The sequence below is a fragment of the Ptiloglossa arizonensis genome, chromosome 4 (genome assembly GCF_051014685.1).
Source record: "Ptiloglossa arizonensis isolate GNS036 chromosome 4, iyPtiAriz1_principal, whole genome shotgun sequence".
In the NCBI taxonomy this organism is placed as follows: Eukaryota; Metazoa; Arthropoda; class Insecta; order Hymenoptera; family Colletidae; genus Ptiloglossa; species Ptiloglossa arizonensis.
Genome location: NC_135051.1, coordinates 7,219,299 through 7,240,024, shown reverse-complemented (window position 1 = coordinate 7,240,024; position 20,726 = coordinate 7,219,299). Strand labels below are relative to the sequence as shown.

At 40.8% G+C, this 20,726-nt stretch overlaps 1 protein-coding gene across 1 annotated transcript in view; it reads left to right on the top strand.

Moving 5' to 3' along the window:
• LOC143145696 (cyclic GMP-AMP phosphodiesterase SMPDL3A) overlaps positions 1–20,127 on the top strand; it is a 79,482-nt gene extending 59,355 nt beyond the window's left edge. The window contains exons 7-10 of the mRNA XM_076309315.1: positions 12,811–12,991; positions 18,183–18,292; positions 18,417–18,592; positions 19,711–20,127. Coding sequence (XP_076165430.1) covers positions 12,811–12,991; positions 18,183–18,292; positions 18,417–18,592; positions 19,711–19,963 — 720 coding nt within the window. The 3' untranslated portion in view covers positions 19,964–20,127. The remainder of the gene's footprint in view (positions 1–12,810; positions 12,992–18,182; positions 18,293–18,416; positions 18,593–19,710) is intronic.
• Positions 20,128–20,726: the final 599 nt, after the last annotated feature.

Below are 20,726 nucleotides of genomic sequence, written 5' to 3'. Positions count from 1 at the left end.
AAGTAAATGGCTTGCAATATATAACAATAGTATTAAAAGCAAAAAGAAAGGAAATAAGGAGGGGAGGAATACAGGTGACTGAATAGAAACAAAAATAAGATTAATAGTTCTCTTTATTAATTTTCGACACGGGAAACGAGAAAAAAGGTTCGCTCGATCGCTGTCACCCGTACCCCCACCCCGTCGCGTGGATGCTATTACCAGCAATGAGCCCGGCCACCCATGGAACGGGCGTACCGGTCGCGAATTTATTCCAACGGGCAATTACTATACCGCCCTCTCTCCTCGAAGGTTCTTTGCATTGCGAATTCGCTGGCGTAACCGGCGCCGCGATTTCGACGATATCGGTGTCAGATAACGCGCCTTCCAGATATCGGTTATCGATTACGGCCCGCGGCGTTTAGAACGAGGCGAATCCTTCAGCCGGCTGGATGCTACGACCGGTGATAAATTATGGAAGGACTTTGAATTCCATACACGCTGCGAAGATCCGTATAGCTAAACCGTTCCACGACGATCCTATCGATCCCGATCGCGTGTCACCGTCTCTGCCCCATTCTCGTCACCGGTCCCCGTTCATATAAGGTGCAAGGGAAGGGTGTTTAGGGCGGCAATCATTGTTGGAAAATTAGAATACCGTAGTCAGCTTAGTCAGTGTGGTCAGCGGAGTCAGCGGAGTCAGCACAGTTATTAATTGTGTGTTTTGTTCTTACTACCTCATTCGATACGCGTATAACTATCTTAGAACTTTATTCACCCTTATTTTATAACTACCAGCACTAGATAATTCCTACGATTACGATAAATGAAATGAAATTTTCTTTCGGTGTAAAGTAACGAAAGGGAATGAATAAATGTGAGGATATAAGGTGCGAAATACGAGTGTTTAGGGCAGCAGTCTTTGTTGGAAAATTGTCGAAGCGTAAAATAAGAATAGGGTAGTCAGCGTGGTCAGTGGAGTCAGCGGAGTCAGCGTAGTCAGCGTAGTCAGCGTAGTCAGTGTACTTATTAATTGTGTGACCCCGTTCTCTCTCCCGCGTCTTCTCCTTTGACGTCGATCTCGTCGACGTTGTGCGTACATCGGCACGCGAAAGCGAGCATGTCGCCCCGTTACGCGTGAACCTGTGAATCGCGGCAAATCGTGGGACGAGTAGGTGGGGGACGTGATCAAAATTCCTCTCAAAAACAACTCGTTCCCCCGAGCACGGAATATATTCCGTCGCGTTGATCGATCCGGCGCGGCGAGAGGGGCAATAGGCGACGAAAGAACGCTACGCGGGTGTTATTACGAGCCTTGTTGGCAACGAGACGCGTTCACTGGAGAAATCGTCCAGACGATACAACGTAAGCGATATCGTTGCGCGTGCAATTTTTCTGATTTGGTTTCTATGTGTAATTTTTCTGATTTGGTTTCTACATGTATTTTTCCTGATTTGGTTTCTACGTTTAATTTTTCTGATTTGTTTTCTACGTGTATTTTTCTGATTTGTTTTCTACGTGTAATTTTCCTGATTTGGTTTCTACGTGTAATTTTTCTGATTTGGTTTCTACGTGTAATTTTTCTGATTTGTTTTCTACGTGTAATTTTTCTGATTTGTTTTCTATGTGTAATTTTTCTGATTTGTTTTCTACGTGTATTTTTCCTGATTTGGTTTCTACGTGTCATTTTTCTGATTTGGTTTCTACGTGTAATTTTCCTGATTTGGTTTCTACGTGTAATTTTTCTGATTTGGTTTCTATCTGTAATTTTTCTTATTTGTTTTCTATGTGTAAGTTTTCTGATTTGTTTTCTATGTATAATTCTTCTGATTTGTTTTCTATGTGTAATTTTTCTGATTTGTTTTCTACGTGTATTTTTCCTGATTTGGTTTCTACGTGTCATTTTTCTGATTTGGTTTCTACGTGTAATTTTCCTGATTTGGTTTCTACGTGTAATTTTTCTGATTTGGTTTCTACCTGTAATTTTTCTGATTTGTTTTCTATGTGTAAGTTTTCTGATTTGTTTTCTATGTGTAATTCTTCTGATTTGGTTTCTACGTGTAATTTTGTTCATTTATCGGTTTTGCGTAATACGGTGGTGTACGTGGAAGAAGGTCGAAGCGTGTGTACAATTGGGTGACCAGGATGAAGGAGGCAACATTGGTAGTGTTACTGACCTCGATCGTGGGACCAAGTGTCCAATTTGTTGTTTCTCTCCCGGAAATGAACTCGTTTATCGTTTTTACGAGGTCGAGATACTTTGCACGAGATCCTGTATACGTTACTTGGTTTCTATTCGCTGTAAATTGTTCCGTACGATTTATCATTAATGTCACTTGGAACATTTTAGAAATGGGAGAATGTCTTTATCGATAACGATCAAGTTTTGAGACGATCTCGGTTTGAATGACTTTGAAAGAAAAGTAGGCAATTTTCGTAAAGATGTTTGCGTTATATTTTCAACATTGGGTGGAAGATTAATAATTAGGTACTGAAGTAGTCGTGAAGTAATTATAACGCGAAGTACAGAGTCGTTCTCCACTGTTGGGAATGGAAATGATTTATTTCATCGTTTTCAGCTGAACTTTTAATTTTACTGGTTCCTTGGTAGAATATTTTTAGTAGCTGGAACGAATGTACATTTCTTGTCATCTGGTTCACGGATCCTGTAACCCTGGATTCTAAGAAATATTGTAGCTATCGCGAAAGACTTGAGCACATAAATTGATGACCATATATATCACAGAACTGTCTATACAGAGGTCTTACCCTCTTTCGATCCCTTACCCGCTAACGTTTTCATGGGGTGAGACACGAGCTGACACATAATCCTATTTAGCTACAAAAACTCGACAATTATCGCTTGATAAAAATAAATATTAAAGTGTTGCAATACCAACTTACATAGAATATTTTCCTCACATTCTTATCAACTCCAGAATAAGGTATTAAATTAGCTCCAATATTTTCCAAAGTGGAAAATGCAATTCCTAAGAAAAGTTTCTTGCGATCCAAGATCAAGACGAAAGTAAATTTTCAATAGAAAAAAATTGTGTATTACTTGAATAGTTTTCTCTCTCACTATATTAACGAACGATTCAAGAATAGAGTACGCTCCGTTATTATCATTAGTGTTCTCTCACTAGAGCAACAATTCTTTTGCAAGAATTAATTGATTTTAATACCGATATCTACGAACCTTTTTATAAATGATCATTCAATTAATTTTGTGTCCTCTCCTTAGATCAAATAGACAAATTTTATTCCCCTCGTGTAAAATGTTAATGCTTTTCAGAAATATAATAAAAGCAACAGAATACATATATTGTTTCATAGTTCTATAGTAGTATGTACTGCTGCAAAAGTTACTCAATTACCTCGTTGTATTGTAAATCGTATAGTATACTCAAATAATATATTCCATTTAAACTGCAATGGGTTCCTGTAATAATATGGCGATGAAATTGTGCGAAATTTAAAAATTGTCAAAGTTTATCAGAGTGTCGTAATAGTTGGTAAGAAAACGTGTATTATCGATGAATATTCCATTGAAAATCTAATAACAGAAAAGATATATCGCGGTTTGTGTCTCAACTGCTTTTCCACGTTCTCCCGATTTTTCATTTGATAAAAATTCATCGCCAAGCAATTTCACTAACTCAAATACGTTTGCACACGCGGTGGCGGTATACGTATACTTCACTGTTTTGCATTTTAAATATCTTCTAAATGTGTTATTTTTACATTTCTCCCGCGTTATCCCCGGAGTAATTTTATTCGTTTGAAAAGTTTCTGTGTGAACTTTTCACTTCGACACTTTTTCCATATTTCATTTTTACAGAAATAATATCATCGTAGCAGTTGTCTTATCAAAGTGTTGTAACACCAACTTACATAGAATATTCTCCTCACGTTTTTATTAATTCCAGAATAGGGTACTAAATTATCTCCAGTATTTTCCAAAGTGGAAAATGCAATTCCCAAGGAAAGCTTCTTGCAACCCAAGAACGAGACAATAGTAAATTTTCAATAGAAAAAGATGTGTGTATTACTTAAACAGTTTTCTCTCTCACTGCCTTAACTCACGATTCGAAAACCATAATAGTGCATTTCCCTTGCATTATATTAAATCCATCAGCGACCTCGAACACAATCTCTTTTTCCAAGCGTCCAGCATCGAAAGAGTTTGCAAACCGGTTGCCTTAGGTCGCAGCATCCTCGTAAATAAAACTCCTGTATATTGCTCCGGCGAGCGAAAAACCGTTTGCCTCGTAAATTTTCCAGACGTCGTTTAATGCAAAAATTCGGTCGGGAAGTTATTCGGGAAAAATAGGAAAAAAAAAACGAAAGAATTAGCCAACAAACCGTCAATCTCCGCGGCACGCCGGAAAGATGAACAAAAATGAACGGGATTAAGAACCGTAATTGGCAAGCGAATCGGCCACGCATCAGTTTTCTAACCCGCTCGGAACAGCGATAAATCTTTTCCAAGCCTCTGTGAAATACCACTCGCCGCGGCGTCTCCAGAGATTCGCCCGTAGAATTTTCTGAAATCCTGCAGGTCCGTGTGTACCCAGCCGAACAAAAGATAGAAATCCGATTTGCTCTGGACAGATATAATCCTCACTCTGCCCCCGTGCGCCCGCTTCGTCGTCCCTCTGCTCCTCTGGTTCGCGGACATCTCCACGTCCTTTTCGTACTCGCGCGAGACTCGCGTCGCACGATCGCGCGAACACGGTACGGGGAATCGATCGCACCGCGGGGATCCGCATAATACGATTGCAAATTACTCGTCGTTTAAACGCGTCAGCACCGAAACTGACCAATCAACGACACCATTGTTGCCCGGTTCGATTGGTCCGCGACCCGTTTGAACGGGCGCTGTGATTCTTTTTTTTTCTTTCTTTTTTTCTTTTTTCTTTTTTTTTTTTTTTTTTTTTTGACTACCGATCGGGCACTTTTGATTCGAAATGAACGTCGAGGCTCGACTCGGTCCATTCATCCCCTCCCCTGGACTCCACCGCGCCCAACTTCTCGCGTTTAGGGAAAAAAAATTTATGTTTTTTTGTAGATGGAGTCTCTCGCGTTTCGCGCGCACTCGCGGCGCTTGTTGTTGGTTACGGGGGATTAAATTCGAGCCTTTCGTTTCTTCTCTACTGTTTTCTTTATTTTTTTTTTTTTTTTGCCTGTATCGGGGAGAATAGAACCGTTCTCGATTCGGAGATTTCGCGCGGGAAATGTCTGCGATGGGTTTTTAAAACTCTGTGCGTCGTGGTCGGTTTCTAGACATGGATCGTTGGAAATAATTAACGAAAGTGATTTTCAAAATTTTTGTCGAATATTTCATTATTATTATTTGGAAAATTCCAGTATTATTATTTGGAAAATTCCAGTATTATTATTTGAAAAATTCCATTATTATTATTATTTGGAAGATTCCATTATTATTATTATTTGGAAGATTCCATTATTATCATTTGAAAAATTCCATTATTATTATTAGGAAAATTCCATTATTATTATTAGAAAAATTCCAGTATTATCATTTGAAAAATTCCATTATTATTATTTGTAAAATTCCAGTATTATTATTTGGAAAATTCCAATATTATTATTTGAAAAATTCCATTATTATTATTATTTGGAAGATTCCATTATTATTATTATTATTTGGAAGATTCCATTATTATCATTTGAAAAATTCCAGTATTATTATTTGGAAAATTCCAGTATTATTATTAGAAAAATTCCAGTATTATCATTTGAAAAATTCCATTATTATTATTTAGAAAATTCCATTATCATTATTTGGAATAATAATCCCAATACGGATTATTGGGAATAATTAACGAAAGTGGTCGTTAATTTTCAAAATTATGACGGGTTGTAGAAAATATTGGGTCGTTCGTAAAGTCATTTCGTTTTCCAAATTGGAAAATATATAATTCAATGAAATGTTCACACACTCTAAAAAAATCGTGTTTCATTTGCACCAAAAAAAAAGAAGCGTTGATTTGTTAATAAAGCGATTAACAAAGTGCACAATATTTCCGTTTGATATTTCCGCATTCCTTGTATCGTTTGCTGCAATTTTAACGATGCACCTACCCAAACCATTGCATTTGAAGTTTACCTATCGTCACGGTCGAAAAGTTTCACACGATTTACACGTTGTCCTTAGTTTTCTTTACGAGTTTCGTCAGCCAGTTAACTTTTTGCCCGTACGGCCCTGGAACAGGCTCTATGTAGGTAAATTTTGGAATCTGCATGTTGTTCCCAGGAACTGACACTGTGTGTAGCGCACCTCGGAAATTCCAAGTTTTAGTGCCTTGCCGGTTGATGCTCACCGAAGCAATTTTACGGTTCATGAAAGCTCTGGTGTAAGCCTAAGAGATTGAGTTTCGACACGTTGTAACCGAGGTATTCAATATGCAATAAAAATTTCTCGACGAAACGAGCCGAACCGGTCCCGTATTTAAACGAGAAATTTATTACGCGGTAATAGCAATTTTTCAATGCGTAATAGGCGAGTTACATCACTTCCGGAGCGTTGAAACATTTTATGGAGATTGTTACGAACATCGTTACAACGAGGATCGGAAGTAACGCAGAATTAATTTAGTTTACGGGAATGTTCCAATTTGGTCTTTACGGGATACAATAAGGGCTACCGACATTTTAACCAATATTTCGAAAATAACTCGTGATAAACGAGCGCAAACCTTTATTACAACGCGGGAACTTTTTTTTTTTACTGTTATTGTATTTAGAATCCATCTTGGAGAGTTTCTACTGATATTTATCGGCATTTCGCGTAAAACACGAGTTTATCTTTACCTCGAGACGAACATCGTTCGTCAACTTTATCCTACGCGAGAAAAAAGAAACAGAAATTATTCGATAAATTATTCCACAGTTATCAGTTTTCAAAAATCGTCTAGTAAAATGAACAAACTTAAGCTTTCGAGGAATGTATACATCGTTTTAAATTTATCGTAGGTTCTTAATGTAAGACCATTGGGTCACAACGTGATCTGGAAATTATTTCCTCAGACTAAACTGTAGACAGTGCAAATAAGATCATTTTTGTTCAAAGCTTTCAACTTGTACGTTTCGATGATCATTTATTGTCTATTCGATTCTCTGAAAAAGATTATTAATAGGATAGCACAGTAACGGACGAGGTTCGGTTCTGAAATTTTGTTCGTAAAGCAGAAATTAGAAATTCAAATTTTGTGGAAACGTAAGTCGTTCAAAAACTAGAATCCACCGACTTCTGTTACGTTCGAGCTAGTACGCTGAAAATTCGTAGAAATTAATTTCTCCGTACAAGCAACAGACGTTGCATCCTACAAACGAGACTTGAGTTCTTTCGGTGCACGATATGACGTGGAATATAGATCGTTTGTTCCCTTTACTTGTACGGTAGGTCATAGGGATCCACGAGGGCACCGAGCACGTGTATCGATTCGCCGTACCGCGCTTGAAATAGTTCAATTTCACGCTGCAAACCAGATTTTTTCGGGCTTCTTCTAATATATAAGCGCTCCGATTCGACGCGAACGGCGCCAATATATTCGAGCAGAAACGGAAGTCCTTTAAAGGAGCAATATACTCCAGTAATCGAAAAATGTGGGTTACGGTTTTATTCTCGAAAATCGTACGAATAAATACGTAACTGTTAAATATCGAACAATTATCAGTAAATATTGTACTTATTTATAATTATCATACGCGTTAATATCACACGGGGTGCGACTCGCAACTGTTGATATTAAAGATGCTACGAAAACTCCTCGATAAAAGTCACGAAATCGAGACCTTTAACGAGTACAGTAATTACAGTACACATGAAATCGGTGAATAAGTTTCATTCTACATAATAGAACTATTGCAGGAAGGTTTTCGTAATTTTAATGTAGGATGACTTTGAATTTGACAATATCAAACTTAAATATGCAAGGTTGCGAAGAAATTTATATGTGTACGTATGTACAGTACATGAGTGAAAAGATTGCATTCAGATGGGTCTCGTTCGACCCAGGGGCAATCTCTCAAGTTACCAACGTGTGTCTTCTCTACCCTCGAATGCAATCTTCTCGTATGCGCACAGTACATGCTCGAAACAAATTCTTTTTCCAACCAGACTTTTAACGAGTACAGTAATTACAGTAAACAATATATCTCCAAATGTAAGTACACTTTAAATCGACGAAGAAGTTTCATTCTACATGATAGAACTATTGCAGGAAGGTTTTCGTAATTTTAATGTAGGATGACTTTGAATTTGACAATATGAAACTTAAATATGCAAGGTTGTGAAGAAATTTAAACATATAGGTATCGTGCATATGTACTGTACGTGCGTGAAAAGATTACGTGTTGCGTTCAGACGAGTCTCGTTCGACCCAGAGGCAATATCTTAAGTTACCAAGAGAACTGACTTAGAATTACACAATATGAAATTTAAATACGTAAGGTTGCGAACAATTTTAAACATATAGGTATCGTACGTATGTACAGTACGTGCGTGAAAAGATTGCGTTCAGACGGGTCTTGTTCGACCCAGAGGCAAGTTATCAACGTGTCTCCTCTACCCCGAAACCCAAACTCATCAGCGCTCACCGTAACTCTCAAATGCAATCTTCTCTCACGCGTACAGTACATGCTCGAAACAACTTCTTTTTCCAACAATCGAACCTTGTTTTGATCAGGCCTTGCAAACACCAATTTCCGAGAACGAAATTTCCCTTGAAAATTTGTCTTAATTGCAACCGTTCTCCTTTCTCGCGAATCGGGAAATAGAAACGAACCGCGCATGGACAAGTGACTGAAAGAGAGAAAGAGAGAGAGAGAGAGAGAGAGAGAGAGAGAGAGAGAGAGAGAGAAAATCCTCCCTTTAGTACCGTGTCGAATATTAAATATCGCTACGCGAGGGAAACAGACCTCCGTGGAATTCGCTAACTCAACGTAGAAACTGCGAATCTCTGCGAAAACCTCTCGCGCTGGCCTGGCACAAAGCTTAAAGAGGACGAGCACAGTTTCCCCCGATGTCCAATAATCCAGGTGCCACGCGTATCGGGACGCGTAAAACTCCCGCGGCGCGGAACTGGTCGTCGAGAAACGCCTTTCTCGCGATACTGGGAAAGAACTACGGCTCCATAATATCGGTGGGTAGCGACGTGGCCCCATGCCTACCGAACCGCGTAACACTTATCTCTTCTCGCCGACGAAGTTTCGTCTCACGGGTGCCCGATCGACGATATTCACCGTTTAAAGAAACCCACTTTTTCCCAGCGGCGCAATTCGTTGAGAAAGAATCTCCGTGTGAATGGAAAAGGACTTTTTCCACGGTTTTTCTCTTATCAGCTTAACGAGCTTTTCTTTATCCGGCCGATAACGCTTCCCCCACACCCAAGCCCCCCGTTTTCTTCTTTCCAGCAGCGTCGCTTTTTCCTTTGCCCAGCACACTTTCCGCGTACCTTTTCCTTCTTTATTCCTTGATTCTTCCTGGCTCCTCCCTGCCCACGGTTCTCCTTTATTTTTGCATGAAAACGTCATCCTTTGTTATCTCTTCACCCGCGGCACTTAACTGTCTCTATTTTACTCTTTTCCTTTTCACCCTGTCCCGTAACTCTTTACGTCGATTTTACTTTTTACACGGTTAACCTTCGCCCGTCTCCGCTCTCACCTGGACACTCTCCAATTAACGTTCAACCTCGTTTGATTATGTTTTTACAATTTTAACTGCTTTCGGGGAGTACGATAGCGATGTATTTCTACGTAAAAATTGGGGAGGTATTTTCTTTCGAAAGGTATTTTCTTTCGAAGATATTTAAATATTTTAAACGGTTCATAATACAGTGCTTTTGTGTTCTTAATTCTTACTTGGACCTCAATTAACACCGATCGCGGTAATTTATAACTTTCTAGACATTACAAGTATGTATAACATATACAAGTATGTATAATACAAATGATAAAAGTCGTTCTCTTTTTAACGAAATATTTCTTTCTAGTTGAACTTTAAAATACACTACTTTTTCCTTTTCTTCTGTATTATTTTAGGATTGAGATTTCCCACCGTGAGTGTTCGATCTTCGTTCTTGAAAGGAACACCAGACGTCTTACGTGTCGTCTTTCACGGTTGTAAATCACCAGGAGCACGCGTCTAATTTCGCGAACGTGCTCGATTAGCCGCCACGTGTCTCCTTACACGACAGATTCGCATCCCGAGTCAATCTCGCGGCCCGGATAAGGATCGGTATGTTTCGTCTACGCACGCTAACGAGAGAGTTCATCGTTGCGAGCGGATACCATTCATGGTTTTACATCTTAATTCTCGCTGCTCGACGTGTCTACGTAATCAAGACCAACGTAATACCGCCAAGAGGCAAATTCACGAACGAATCAGACAATTTGAGAGTTTTATGCTCGAATTTAGTACAGCAGTCTTTCCATCAGAGATTGTACTCGTAATCGAGCCCGGTTCTCGGTAATGATAATTTAAACAATCGGGTCACTCTTACGCGACGACGCTAAGCAACCCAAATGGGAATTTGATGCACCTCCCTCCCGTACACCTTTGTCGTTACAATTAAGGTTTTATATGTACTTTCGGATTAACCGTTAACACAATCTAATTCCCGAAATATCCAAGCTCCTCTGTACGGAGCTAAATAAGCTTGATACGATTTTCATGAATTTCAAATGGCTTTTCGCCGCGGTCCAGGAGGATTTCACAACTCGAGTTTCCACGGTACACGCTACTCGAGCGGTTCTAAGCGACGTCCTTTTCAGGGAACGCCCCAACGTTTCACTAGAATTACACCGGTGTAATCTGAGGTCCAGCGATACATACGCGTTGGAGTACTGTAGAGTTGATTGACGTCTGTTCCACCGGGACGCCACTTGTTCGTATTATGGACCGTTGAAATCAAACCGTAATTCCTAATTGGGCAAACGAGACGTGTGATCTCGAATCTCCAACAGTGCGGGTAAGATTCGTTCCTGTCGTTATACATCGAACAATACGCAGCCGCAAATCGGCTGGTTTCAAAGACTTGTCCTTTCGTGAAATTAGAACAAGGATTGGGTCTGGACGAAGATGGATAAATGACTAGAGGAATGACCAGAGGAATTAAATGATTATACTCAGATATTCAGGGATACTTTTTGTTTATTTTTCGGACAGATTACATCTCGACGAATCTACAGTTTTATAATTCGGTTTATTGATCGAAACAGCTCTCCATATCTATAATTAACCATGCAATGGGGGCACATGACACGTACGAAACGTCTCCCCGTGGAACGCTTAAGAGACTCCATTTGGGTTGCCAACCTGTGTGGTTCTTTGCGACGAAAAACACATTTGATGCATCCTTAAGGGCGCTTTCCATGGCTTGTGCCTCGAGTACTTTGCTATACTCTCCTCATCCAGTATACAGGAGCAGCTGACAGGCAAGAGTTGATCGATTGACGGAGGCTGACTCGTGTTTGAGGGTAGAGGTTGACTAACCTTTTGATGTTAAACTTTGCACTCTTATACAGTCTGTGTAGGTGGAGCAATTTTACCGAATTTATTCAGTTACGCTTTTCTCGGATAAGCTTTGAGAACGAGGGCAATAGGCAACCTGTACCTTACAAGGATCACCGGTTCTATAAACCTAGATGGCTAAGTGCATCGACGCGTACAAGCTTGTAGAGAAATAGAAGTTTTTGAGTTTGGTAAAGAGATAAATTTTCCTTGCGGTTACTTTTCAAATTTTATTTCGAATTATCAAGGTGTCGAAGGAAGGGTTTATTTAAAGAAAAATTTTAACCCTCTGAAAATTAGACAAAATTTTCCTTCTTCTGTCCAAAGAGACTCTGTAACAGAGTATAAGCAAACGATTATCTTTGAAAGTTAACGAGCATACTGGATACTACTTTAGCCACAGTAATTGTAAAAACGTTCATTAATAATGGTCGGTTGTAGGAACAGGTGCGTGTCATCTTTTAAGAAGAGTTAAAAAGACTTTCCTTTATGGAAACAGATGGTACCCTAATAAAAGGTATTTCGACCTAGATTGTTGCTGTGCTCCTGACTAAGGGTAGTTCAGTAACCCTTGTCTTGGATACTATTTACGCTCATTGCAATTTTAAAGGATTATCCTCTGTTCTTCCAACTACCTCCATCTGTTTCCATACGAGCTTCTCGTTCCCACAGAAATAAACTTGAAGACATTTATTTTTCATTAATTACAATTTCTTTCATTTCTAACATCCTATTACATCGCACAGGTTGTACAATATGGAAAATCGCTCAATTCTCGTCTGATCCTTGAGCACTTGTAACTCTCAGGGGACATTTATTTTTCATTAATTACAATTTCTTTCATTTCTAACATCCTATTACATCGCACAGGTTGTACAATATGGAAAATCGTTTGTTTCTCGTCTGGTACTTGAGCACTTGTAACTCTCAGGGGATATATCCATTGCTAATTTTACCCAAAACTGTTTAGCTCGCCACGTTGATAAAACGTGAAAGATAACCGTCTTCTTCGGTGGTAAATACTCGAGTTTGAGGGGCGAAGATACCTTTTAACGTCGTCTCGGAAACTGTGTTGCAGAAGCGGGAAGCGTTTTGTACAAATTCTTTTAATGGAAAGTAACACGGGGCACACTGCAGACTCGAAACCACTTTGAACCTTAAACTCTCAGGGATACGAGTCACGAGACCCTTGCCGGCAACACCTTCCACAAGGAACACCTGTTTCTCCCGCCACTTTCAAACCGCCCGGTTCACTGTGGTAGTCTGAAAGGCACTCTACCTGGTGATTGCAGGTCTACATCGTGGGGCACACGCCACCGGGAGTCGACGAACGCGAAAGCGGCGCCGCGGCCCTAAGCGAGAGGCACAACACCAAGTACCTCGAGTTCGTTCGTCGCTACTCGGACATCATTCGTGGCCAGTTCTTCGGTCACTGGCACTCCGATACCTACCGGGTGGTTTACAGCGACACAGGTATGTCTCGATACTTGCCACTTGTACAGTTCGTTCTGCGAATCGAGTCACTGGTTATTAACAAAAGTAAATGGGGACTTTCGGAGGGGATTGGGACGTGTTACTCGCACATTGTAACACTTTTCGAGTATTTTGAGACTGGGAGAAGGCAATGTGGGCAGATTGGGAGAAGTAACCGGGGGTGCCTATTATACTGTAGTTAGGAATACAGTTACATGTTTTGACAATAATTAGGTACACCGATGTACACCTAATAGTTGCACATGGTAGAGAAATAGTTGGATGTATAAATAGCTAGGTATAGAAATAGTTAAGTGTACCAATAGTTGTGTATATCAATACCTGGGTACACCATTATACTTTATACCTGGTATACTAATAGTTGTTCCTTATAAATGGTATACCAATAGTTAGATGTACTGCTGTACACATAATAGTTGTACATGGTATATAAATAGGTATAGAATAGTTATATAAATAGGTTAGGTATATAAATAGTTAGATATACCAATAGTTAGGTATAGAAATAGTTAAGTGTACCAATAATTACGTATACCAATATGTTCTTTTTCAATAGCTAGGTATAACATTGTACCTTATACCTGATATACCAATAGTTCTTCCTTATATATGGTATACCAATAGTTAAGTATAGAAATAGTTAGATATATCAATACTTAGGTACAGAAATAGCAAGATATACCAATAGTTAGGTCTGGGTTAGGTATACCTATATAGAAATAGTTAGATATACCAATAATTAGGTATAGAAATAGTTACATATATAAATATTTAGGTATACCAATAATTAGGTATAGAAATAGTTAGACATACCAATAGTTAGGTATACCAATAATTAGGTATAGAAATAGTTAGATATACCAATAGTTACGTATACCAATAATTAGGTATAGAAATAGTTAGATATACCAATAGTTAGGTATAGAAATAGTTAGGTACAGAAATACTTAAGTGTACCAATAATTACGTACACCAATACCTAGATACACCATTACACCTTCTTACACCTGGTACACCAATAGTTACTTACACCAGTATACCTCACACCTGATCAACCAATATTGTAAACATCCACGTTAGTTCTCCCACCCCTCACACACGAGCTTCAGCTTATCTTTCCCACTACGTCGTTTCGATACCCCGGCAAGTGGTATATTTTGTTTACATTCGGTGACTCGACTCGCCGAACGAACTACGGACAATCGAAGACATCGAATCGACCGCGATAGGTCGATTCGATGTATAACCAGGCTCTAATAATCGTCTCGCGTTACTCAGAGCCCGGCTCTCCATTTTGCAGGGCAGCTCTTGTTTTATCGCGACTTTTCGCCATTGGCAGATTGGAAACGCGGTCGTTATTCCAGCGTTTTTTTTTTTTTTTTTTTTTTTTTCTTTTTTTTTAACGATACGCGGCCTGTATTGGCTGCGAGCACGAACGTGTCCCATTTCGCGTACAAAGAAAAACGCAGAAAACCGTGGCGCCTCGGTCGGTTCTTTTATTGACAGCTGTTGACAGCGGAATCTATGAAACGCGTTTACTTCGAGCCGGTTAATTGTTATCATTGAACGTTTGTAACGCGAGCGTTTATAGAGCGCTTACGCCGTGTAAATGGGAACTGGAGCGTTCTGAAATTAGCAACAGGAACGTCGCGTGGAGAAACATACCCTTGAAAAGTAGCCGAGTTTGAATATGTATTGTACGCGCGCGGAGAGATTCCACTCGGAGTTGTGACGGCTCCTATTCATACGGGGACCATTTCAGGCGAGTACCGTACACGTGACACAATGGCTGCACAGTCACGTACACGATGTTTTCAATTTGCAAATTTTTTTGCCATTTCTGTGCACTCTTAACGGCAGGTTTACAAATCGTATTTTTAGAAATTTTTAATCTTGGTCTATAGGTGAAATTACTTTTCATTTCTTGCTTTTTTTTTTGAGACGTTAAGGATTCGTGTTTGTTTCGATTGAAGCGACTCGTGCGAATTGTTATTGATACTACGGCAAGTACCGTACACGTGACACAATGGCTGCACAGTCACGTACACGATGTTTTCAATTTGCAAATTTTTTTGCCATTTCTGTGCACTCTTAACGGCAGGTTTACAAATCGTATTTTTAGAAATTTTTAATCTTGGTCTATAGGTGAAATTACTTTTCATTTCTTGCTTTTTTTTTTGAGACGTTAAGGATTCGTATTTGTTTCGATTGAAGCGACTCGTGCGGATTGTTATTGGTAGTTGTTATTTATTTAGATTTTATCTATTGTTTGTTCATTTGACGTTCATCGGTTGTACAAAGTTTGCGATATTATACTTGTAAAGTATGCATTCATTAACCGCAAACGAAGCGTGCAAAGAGGTGAGTTGCAGCTGAAGTGCTCTTTCGAAATCTAACCTCAATCAACCGAGATCAAAAGTTCAGCAACGTAAGCGTCTTTCGTTGATATTTACACAGTGTGTATGAAAAATTAAACTATAATATACCAATGGTTGTTCCTTATATATGGTATACCAATAGTTAGGTATAGAAATAGTTAGATTTACAAATAGTTAGGTATAGAAGTAGCAAGATATACCAATAGTTAGGTCTGGGTTTGGTATACCTATATAGAAATAGTTAGATATACCAATAGTAGGGTACAGAAATAGTTAAGTGTACCAATAGTTAGGAATAGAAATAGTTAAGTGTACCAATAATTACGTATAGAAATAGTTAGCCATACCAATGGGTTCGAGGAAAATATTTAAAGTAAGTATAAAGAACCCGAATATAAAGAGCTAAGGAACAGAAGTATTTGGAAATACGATTACTTACTATGATTCTTATTTTTACGACGGGATATTAAACAGAGCGTAATGTTAAACTTAAATGTCTACACGACAAGAAATAATTTTCTAAGAATTTTTCTACGATAAGAAAATAATTGCAATTTAAAGTTTTTCGATCTATGGGTTCGAGGAACCATCTTTAGAAGTTCTGGGGTTAATAGCTAGACACGTTATTATAACGTTATAATGAGCAAAAGGAAGAATGTAATAGGACAACGTCGCCAGCAGCAATACTTCCGTAAAGCCGTAACCGGAAATCAGATTGGAAGATTTCCAAAGAATATCGAACATTCGCTACGCTTTATTATCTAGTTACGTTGTGTGGGGAATTTTATCAAGTCATTAATATCGAGTAGTATTATTTACAATGAATATTTGGCAAGAAAACAAATGTCCAGTAACTATTTATGTATACTGGGTGTACTGCAACAAGTAGTTGCTAAGAGAATCGAACGATATCTACAATCGAATCTACGTACAAAAGTATATCGAGAAGGTAGAATATTTTTTTTTTTTTTTTGGTACGACACTGTTTTTCGGGAAATAGAATTTGAAAATATTTAAAGTACGGGCACGTTTGATTAACAAGTTTCAATTCATAAGGTTAGTTACAGTAACGTAGTATTTTTGGGTGTAAATTATTATTTCTACACATTAATAGAAACGTGCCACAGATATCGAATTTTAACAAAACGCGTACCTGTCCAAAACCACCACACCCTTCGGAAAAATAAATTTGGAATTGTGAATTCCAATTTGTTCGCTGTGAATTTGGATCTAATGAAAACCTTGTAGAAGGGCAATTTTTCATTTCGAGAAATTGAAATTATTTTTCTTGAAAAAAAAAAAAAAAAGAAAAAATGAATATACAGGGTGATACTTGGGAATTCTACTAGTTTTCAAGACCAAGACTTCTCAAATATTCTACAGAGTATTAGACCTAACCCAGATCTAACCTAAACCTAACACAAACTTTGTAGAAGAGCAATTTTTCATTTCGAGAAATTGAAATTATTTTCCTCAAAGAAAAAAATTAATATACAGGATGATACTTGGAAATTCTAATAGTTTTCGAGACCAAGACTTCTCAAATATTCTATACTTTATTAGACCTAACCCAGACCTAACCTACATCTAACACAAACTTTGTAGAAGGGCAATTTTTCATTTCGAGAAATTGAAATTATTTTCCTCCAAGAAAAAAATAAATATACAAAGTAATACTCGAAAATTCTATTAGTTTTCAAGACCAAGACTTCTCAAGAGTGTATACTCTGTAGAATACTCTGTATATCGTTCTCATCTGAATACTTTACGCGAAGTCACGAGAGAAATCGATTTATGTAGAGCAATCGTACGAAAAGAAAATTGCAATCGATATTTGACGATCGCGCCGGTGGGTCCGTGAAAAATCGGTTGTCAGAGGAGGTTAGATTTCATTAAACCGTGCAATATTTCTCCGTACCGTTCTCTTATTTTCGCTTAAAACGTGGTTGTAACCTGCTTCAATTCCTGGACTCATCTCGTATACGCTTATGTATTATGGAAAACGTTGGTTCCATTTGCAGAAACATACCATGTGAAAGATTGAATCCATCAGAGGTAGAAAATGATCGTGATATTGCACATTGAAACGCAACATTTTGAAAGGAATTTATATTCCAATGAAACACAAAAATGCAGTATACATTCCTCTACAATACTTTATTATACTTCAATCTACATAAGCGTATGACCGACACGGTACGTTTTTTTTTTTTTTTACAAAGCATGCAAAATCGTTACAATTTCGCGCGCCTGTCGATCGAATCACTCTCAGAGTAGACTTCCATCGACTGAAACATTTTCATTAATTTTTCCAAGTTCCATTAGCCGGACGAGTTTCCTCTTCCGATATCCTCCGAATAATACCCGAATTTAGCATCCAGTTGAAGAATAATGCAACTCGGCAGATCGCGAGCTTGTTGGCCGAAAATTTGTTAGCAGTCGTTCCGCGATAGTGACAATAAACGCGGGATGAGTAAATTTTCACGATGGTTCGCGAGTCCCGCACGATCAGCCCATATTTTTCCACGTACTCCTTCGGAAACGTCAGATGCCAAGAACGATAATCAATAAATTCCTCCCCTAGCGTTTGGTGGCGGAATACACTCCTGTCGTTTTACAAGCTCCTTTATTGGTCACGTTCGATGCGTTTCAAAATCGTCTCGTTTTTACGTTCGCGCGACCAGACACTCGATACCGGTAACATTACGATCCCCTATTGGTCGAAGCTAGGTAGATAAGAAGAACTCGGTCAGAATTGATTGTTGATCGTGAAACGATATTCGTGCCTGCAGGTCTGCCGGCATCTTGGATAATGATGGCACCCAGTATATCGCCAAGCACGCCTGGAGGGCCCAACAATCCAGGTTTGAGACTGTACAAGTTTGAAACTAATACCGGCCAGGTAGGTTGAAATACGGCGTGCAACCGGCGTCCATAATCTCTGTCCGTCTGTGACCGTCTATTTATGCGACGTCCCGATTGAAAGAGCCGTGAATATATACGATCCCTGGTTCTGTCGTATTCAGGTTCTGGATTATACGCAGTACTATCTTAATCTGCCGGAAGCGAATTCAATCGGGAAGGCAAACTGGTTGGTCGAGTACTCCATGCTCGAGTACTACGAGCTTCAGGAAATAACACCGATCACTCTTCACGACTTGGCCGACCGATTCACGCAATCCAATGATTACGCTTTCGTCAGGTAAGTAAGGGATTACGGCGTTGACAAATTTTTCACACCGGCGGAGCGAGACGTGACCGTGATCGTATCGTGGACAGGAATCATCGATCATCTGTGTTTGACTTCGTCCAGGCTTGGGTCGAGCCACGTCGCGAATGAAAAATTGGAATATCGTTTCGTTTCTGACGTTCTAACCATGACCAACGACACGGTATGCGCTTACACGGGTTTCTTTCGCGATCTACAAATTCGATTCGTGTTCGTGTTCAATACGAGCGAGCTTCAAATGTCTCGGTGATATCGAGTATAATTATTCAAGGGTTCGAGTACTTCGTTGCTCGGATATTTCGATGTTGGAACATTCTTACTCGTTTAGTTGTATTCTGTGATACGTGGTATCACTGTGGTATACTGTGATTGGGTATTTCGATGTCGGAACATTGTTACTAGTTGTATTCTCTGATAAGTGCTCGAACGATCATTGGAATGATCGAGTATCTGGATAAAAATATTTAATTGTTCCAACGTCAATATCTTTTCAAGTACTCTTGCCTTTTTCGATACTGAACGTTTCCTTCGGTGTCTGATCTATCGTTTACTCATCTCGATAAGTAGATTTCTCCCTTGAAACATCGACGTCCATTTTAAAACTCGGCCCACGTCCCTGCGCGTAATCGGAGGGGAGGTAGCCTTCCACGAGCGAGAAACCTCGAAACATACGCGGCGTGACTCCGGAAGCCGTGAACGGACGAGCGACGCAAATTGCTCGTGACAAAGTTGCGGCGCAATGTTGCACCTGTACCCACGGCCGTGTCGGGTGGCAAAGTGGCCGACACGGTGCATCCGCATTTACATGATCCGATGCGGCGATTGCGTGAGATACACCCCCGTAACCCCCGTTCAGCCGCGGCAACGTTCTGCCACACCGGCGACGGATTAATAATTTCCATATTTCTCGAGTAATTACCCGGGATGATAATTCCGAGCCGGTCGGTGCTGATAACTGTCTACCCTTTTCAACGGAATCGCGCCATTACAATGCTAATGACTGTCCCGATACGGGTGCCCGAGCGACTCGCGTCCGCCTGGTTACCCTCGGTTGATTATCTTTCCGCACGCCGCGCTTCTGTGCCCCGCAGATATTACGCGGCGAACACTGTGTCCCTGCCGCGCGAAGTAGAGCAGATCTGGGGCTGCGGTGGCCCCCTAAACGGTGCCTGCGCCCTCCATCATTACTGCACGGTCACACGGCTGAACCCCGAGTCCTACAGGGAGTGTTACTCGTCCTACGCCTACCCGTTGGCGTCCGACGCGTCGTCCGCGGCACCGCTGCGTCTCGCGTTGCACCTGCTCGTGTTGCTTGTATGCGCGGAGCTGCTACGTAACCGATAGATCGTCGTACGGACGTTGCTACATAAGACGGCTGCGACACGAGTGACCAGCAGCGGCTCCGACTACCCGCGACGTCATCGTCGCCGTCACGCGCGCGATCCTCTCGCGCGCCGAGGTCGCTGAGATTATCCTCCCGTCACGAAGGTCGACCGAGCTCGCCTCCCGTGGACCTTCGCCGGGAGGGGGTAGATTGGAGAGGAGAGAGAGAGAGAGAGAGAGAGAGAGAGATCGTCGATACGCGTCACAGCGAGCGATCCGTTGTCGTCTCTGTGTCTGTCTCTATTGTACGTGTCGGCGCTGTCCAGCGCTGGGGAGCCACGCGTGCCCGTTACCCCCTCCAGACGGTTCCTAGGCGTCACGCGGCGCTGAGAACGCGGTCACGCGAGGGCAGCGGGCGTCACAGTCGCAGCGAGGCTCGCGGCGCGACATCACGCGCAACGTTCGGCCGGGAGTGGGGGAAAGCCAGTGGGGTCACGCGAGGGCAGCGGGCGTCACAGTCGCAGCGAGGCTCGCGGCGCGACGTCACGCGCAACGTTCAGCCGGGAGTGGGGGAAAGCCAGTGGGGTCACGCGAGGGCAGCGGGCGTCACAGTCGCAGCGAGGCTCGCGGCGCGACGTCACGCGCAACGTTCAGCCGGGAGTGGGGGAAAGCCAGTGGGGTCACGCGAGGCCTCGCTCGGACAGCGCTGCCGGTGGTTCACGTTTTTTCTCGGTCGCGCGGAACCAGGGAGGGGGTTACGAGCGTGCCGCGCGAGGGCACGAGT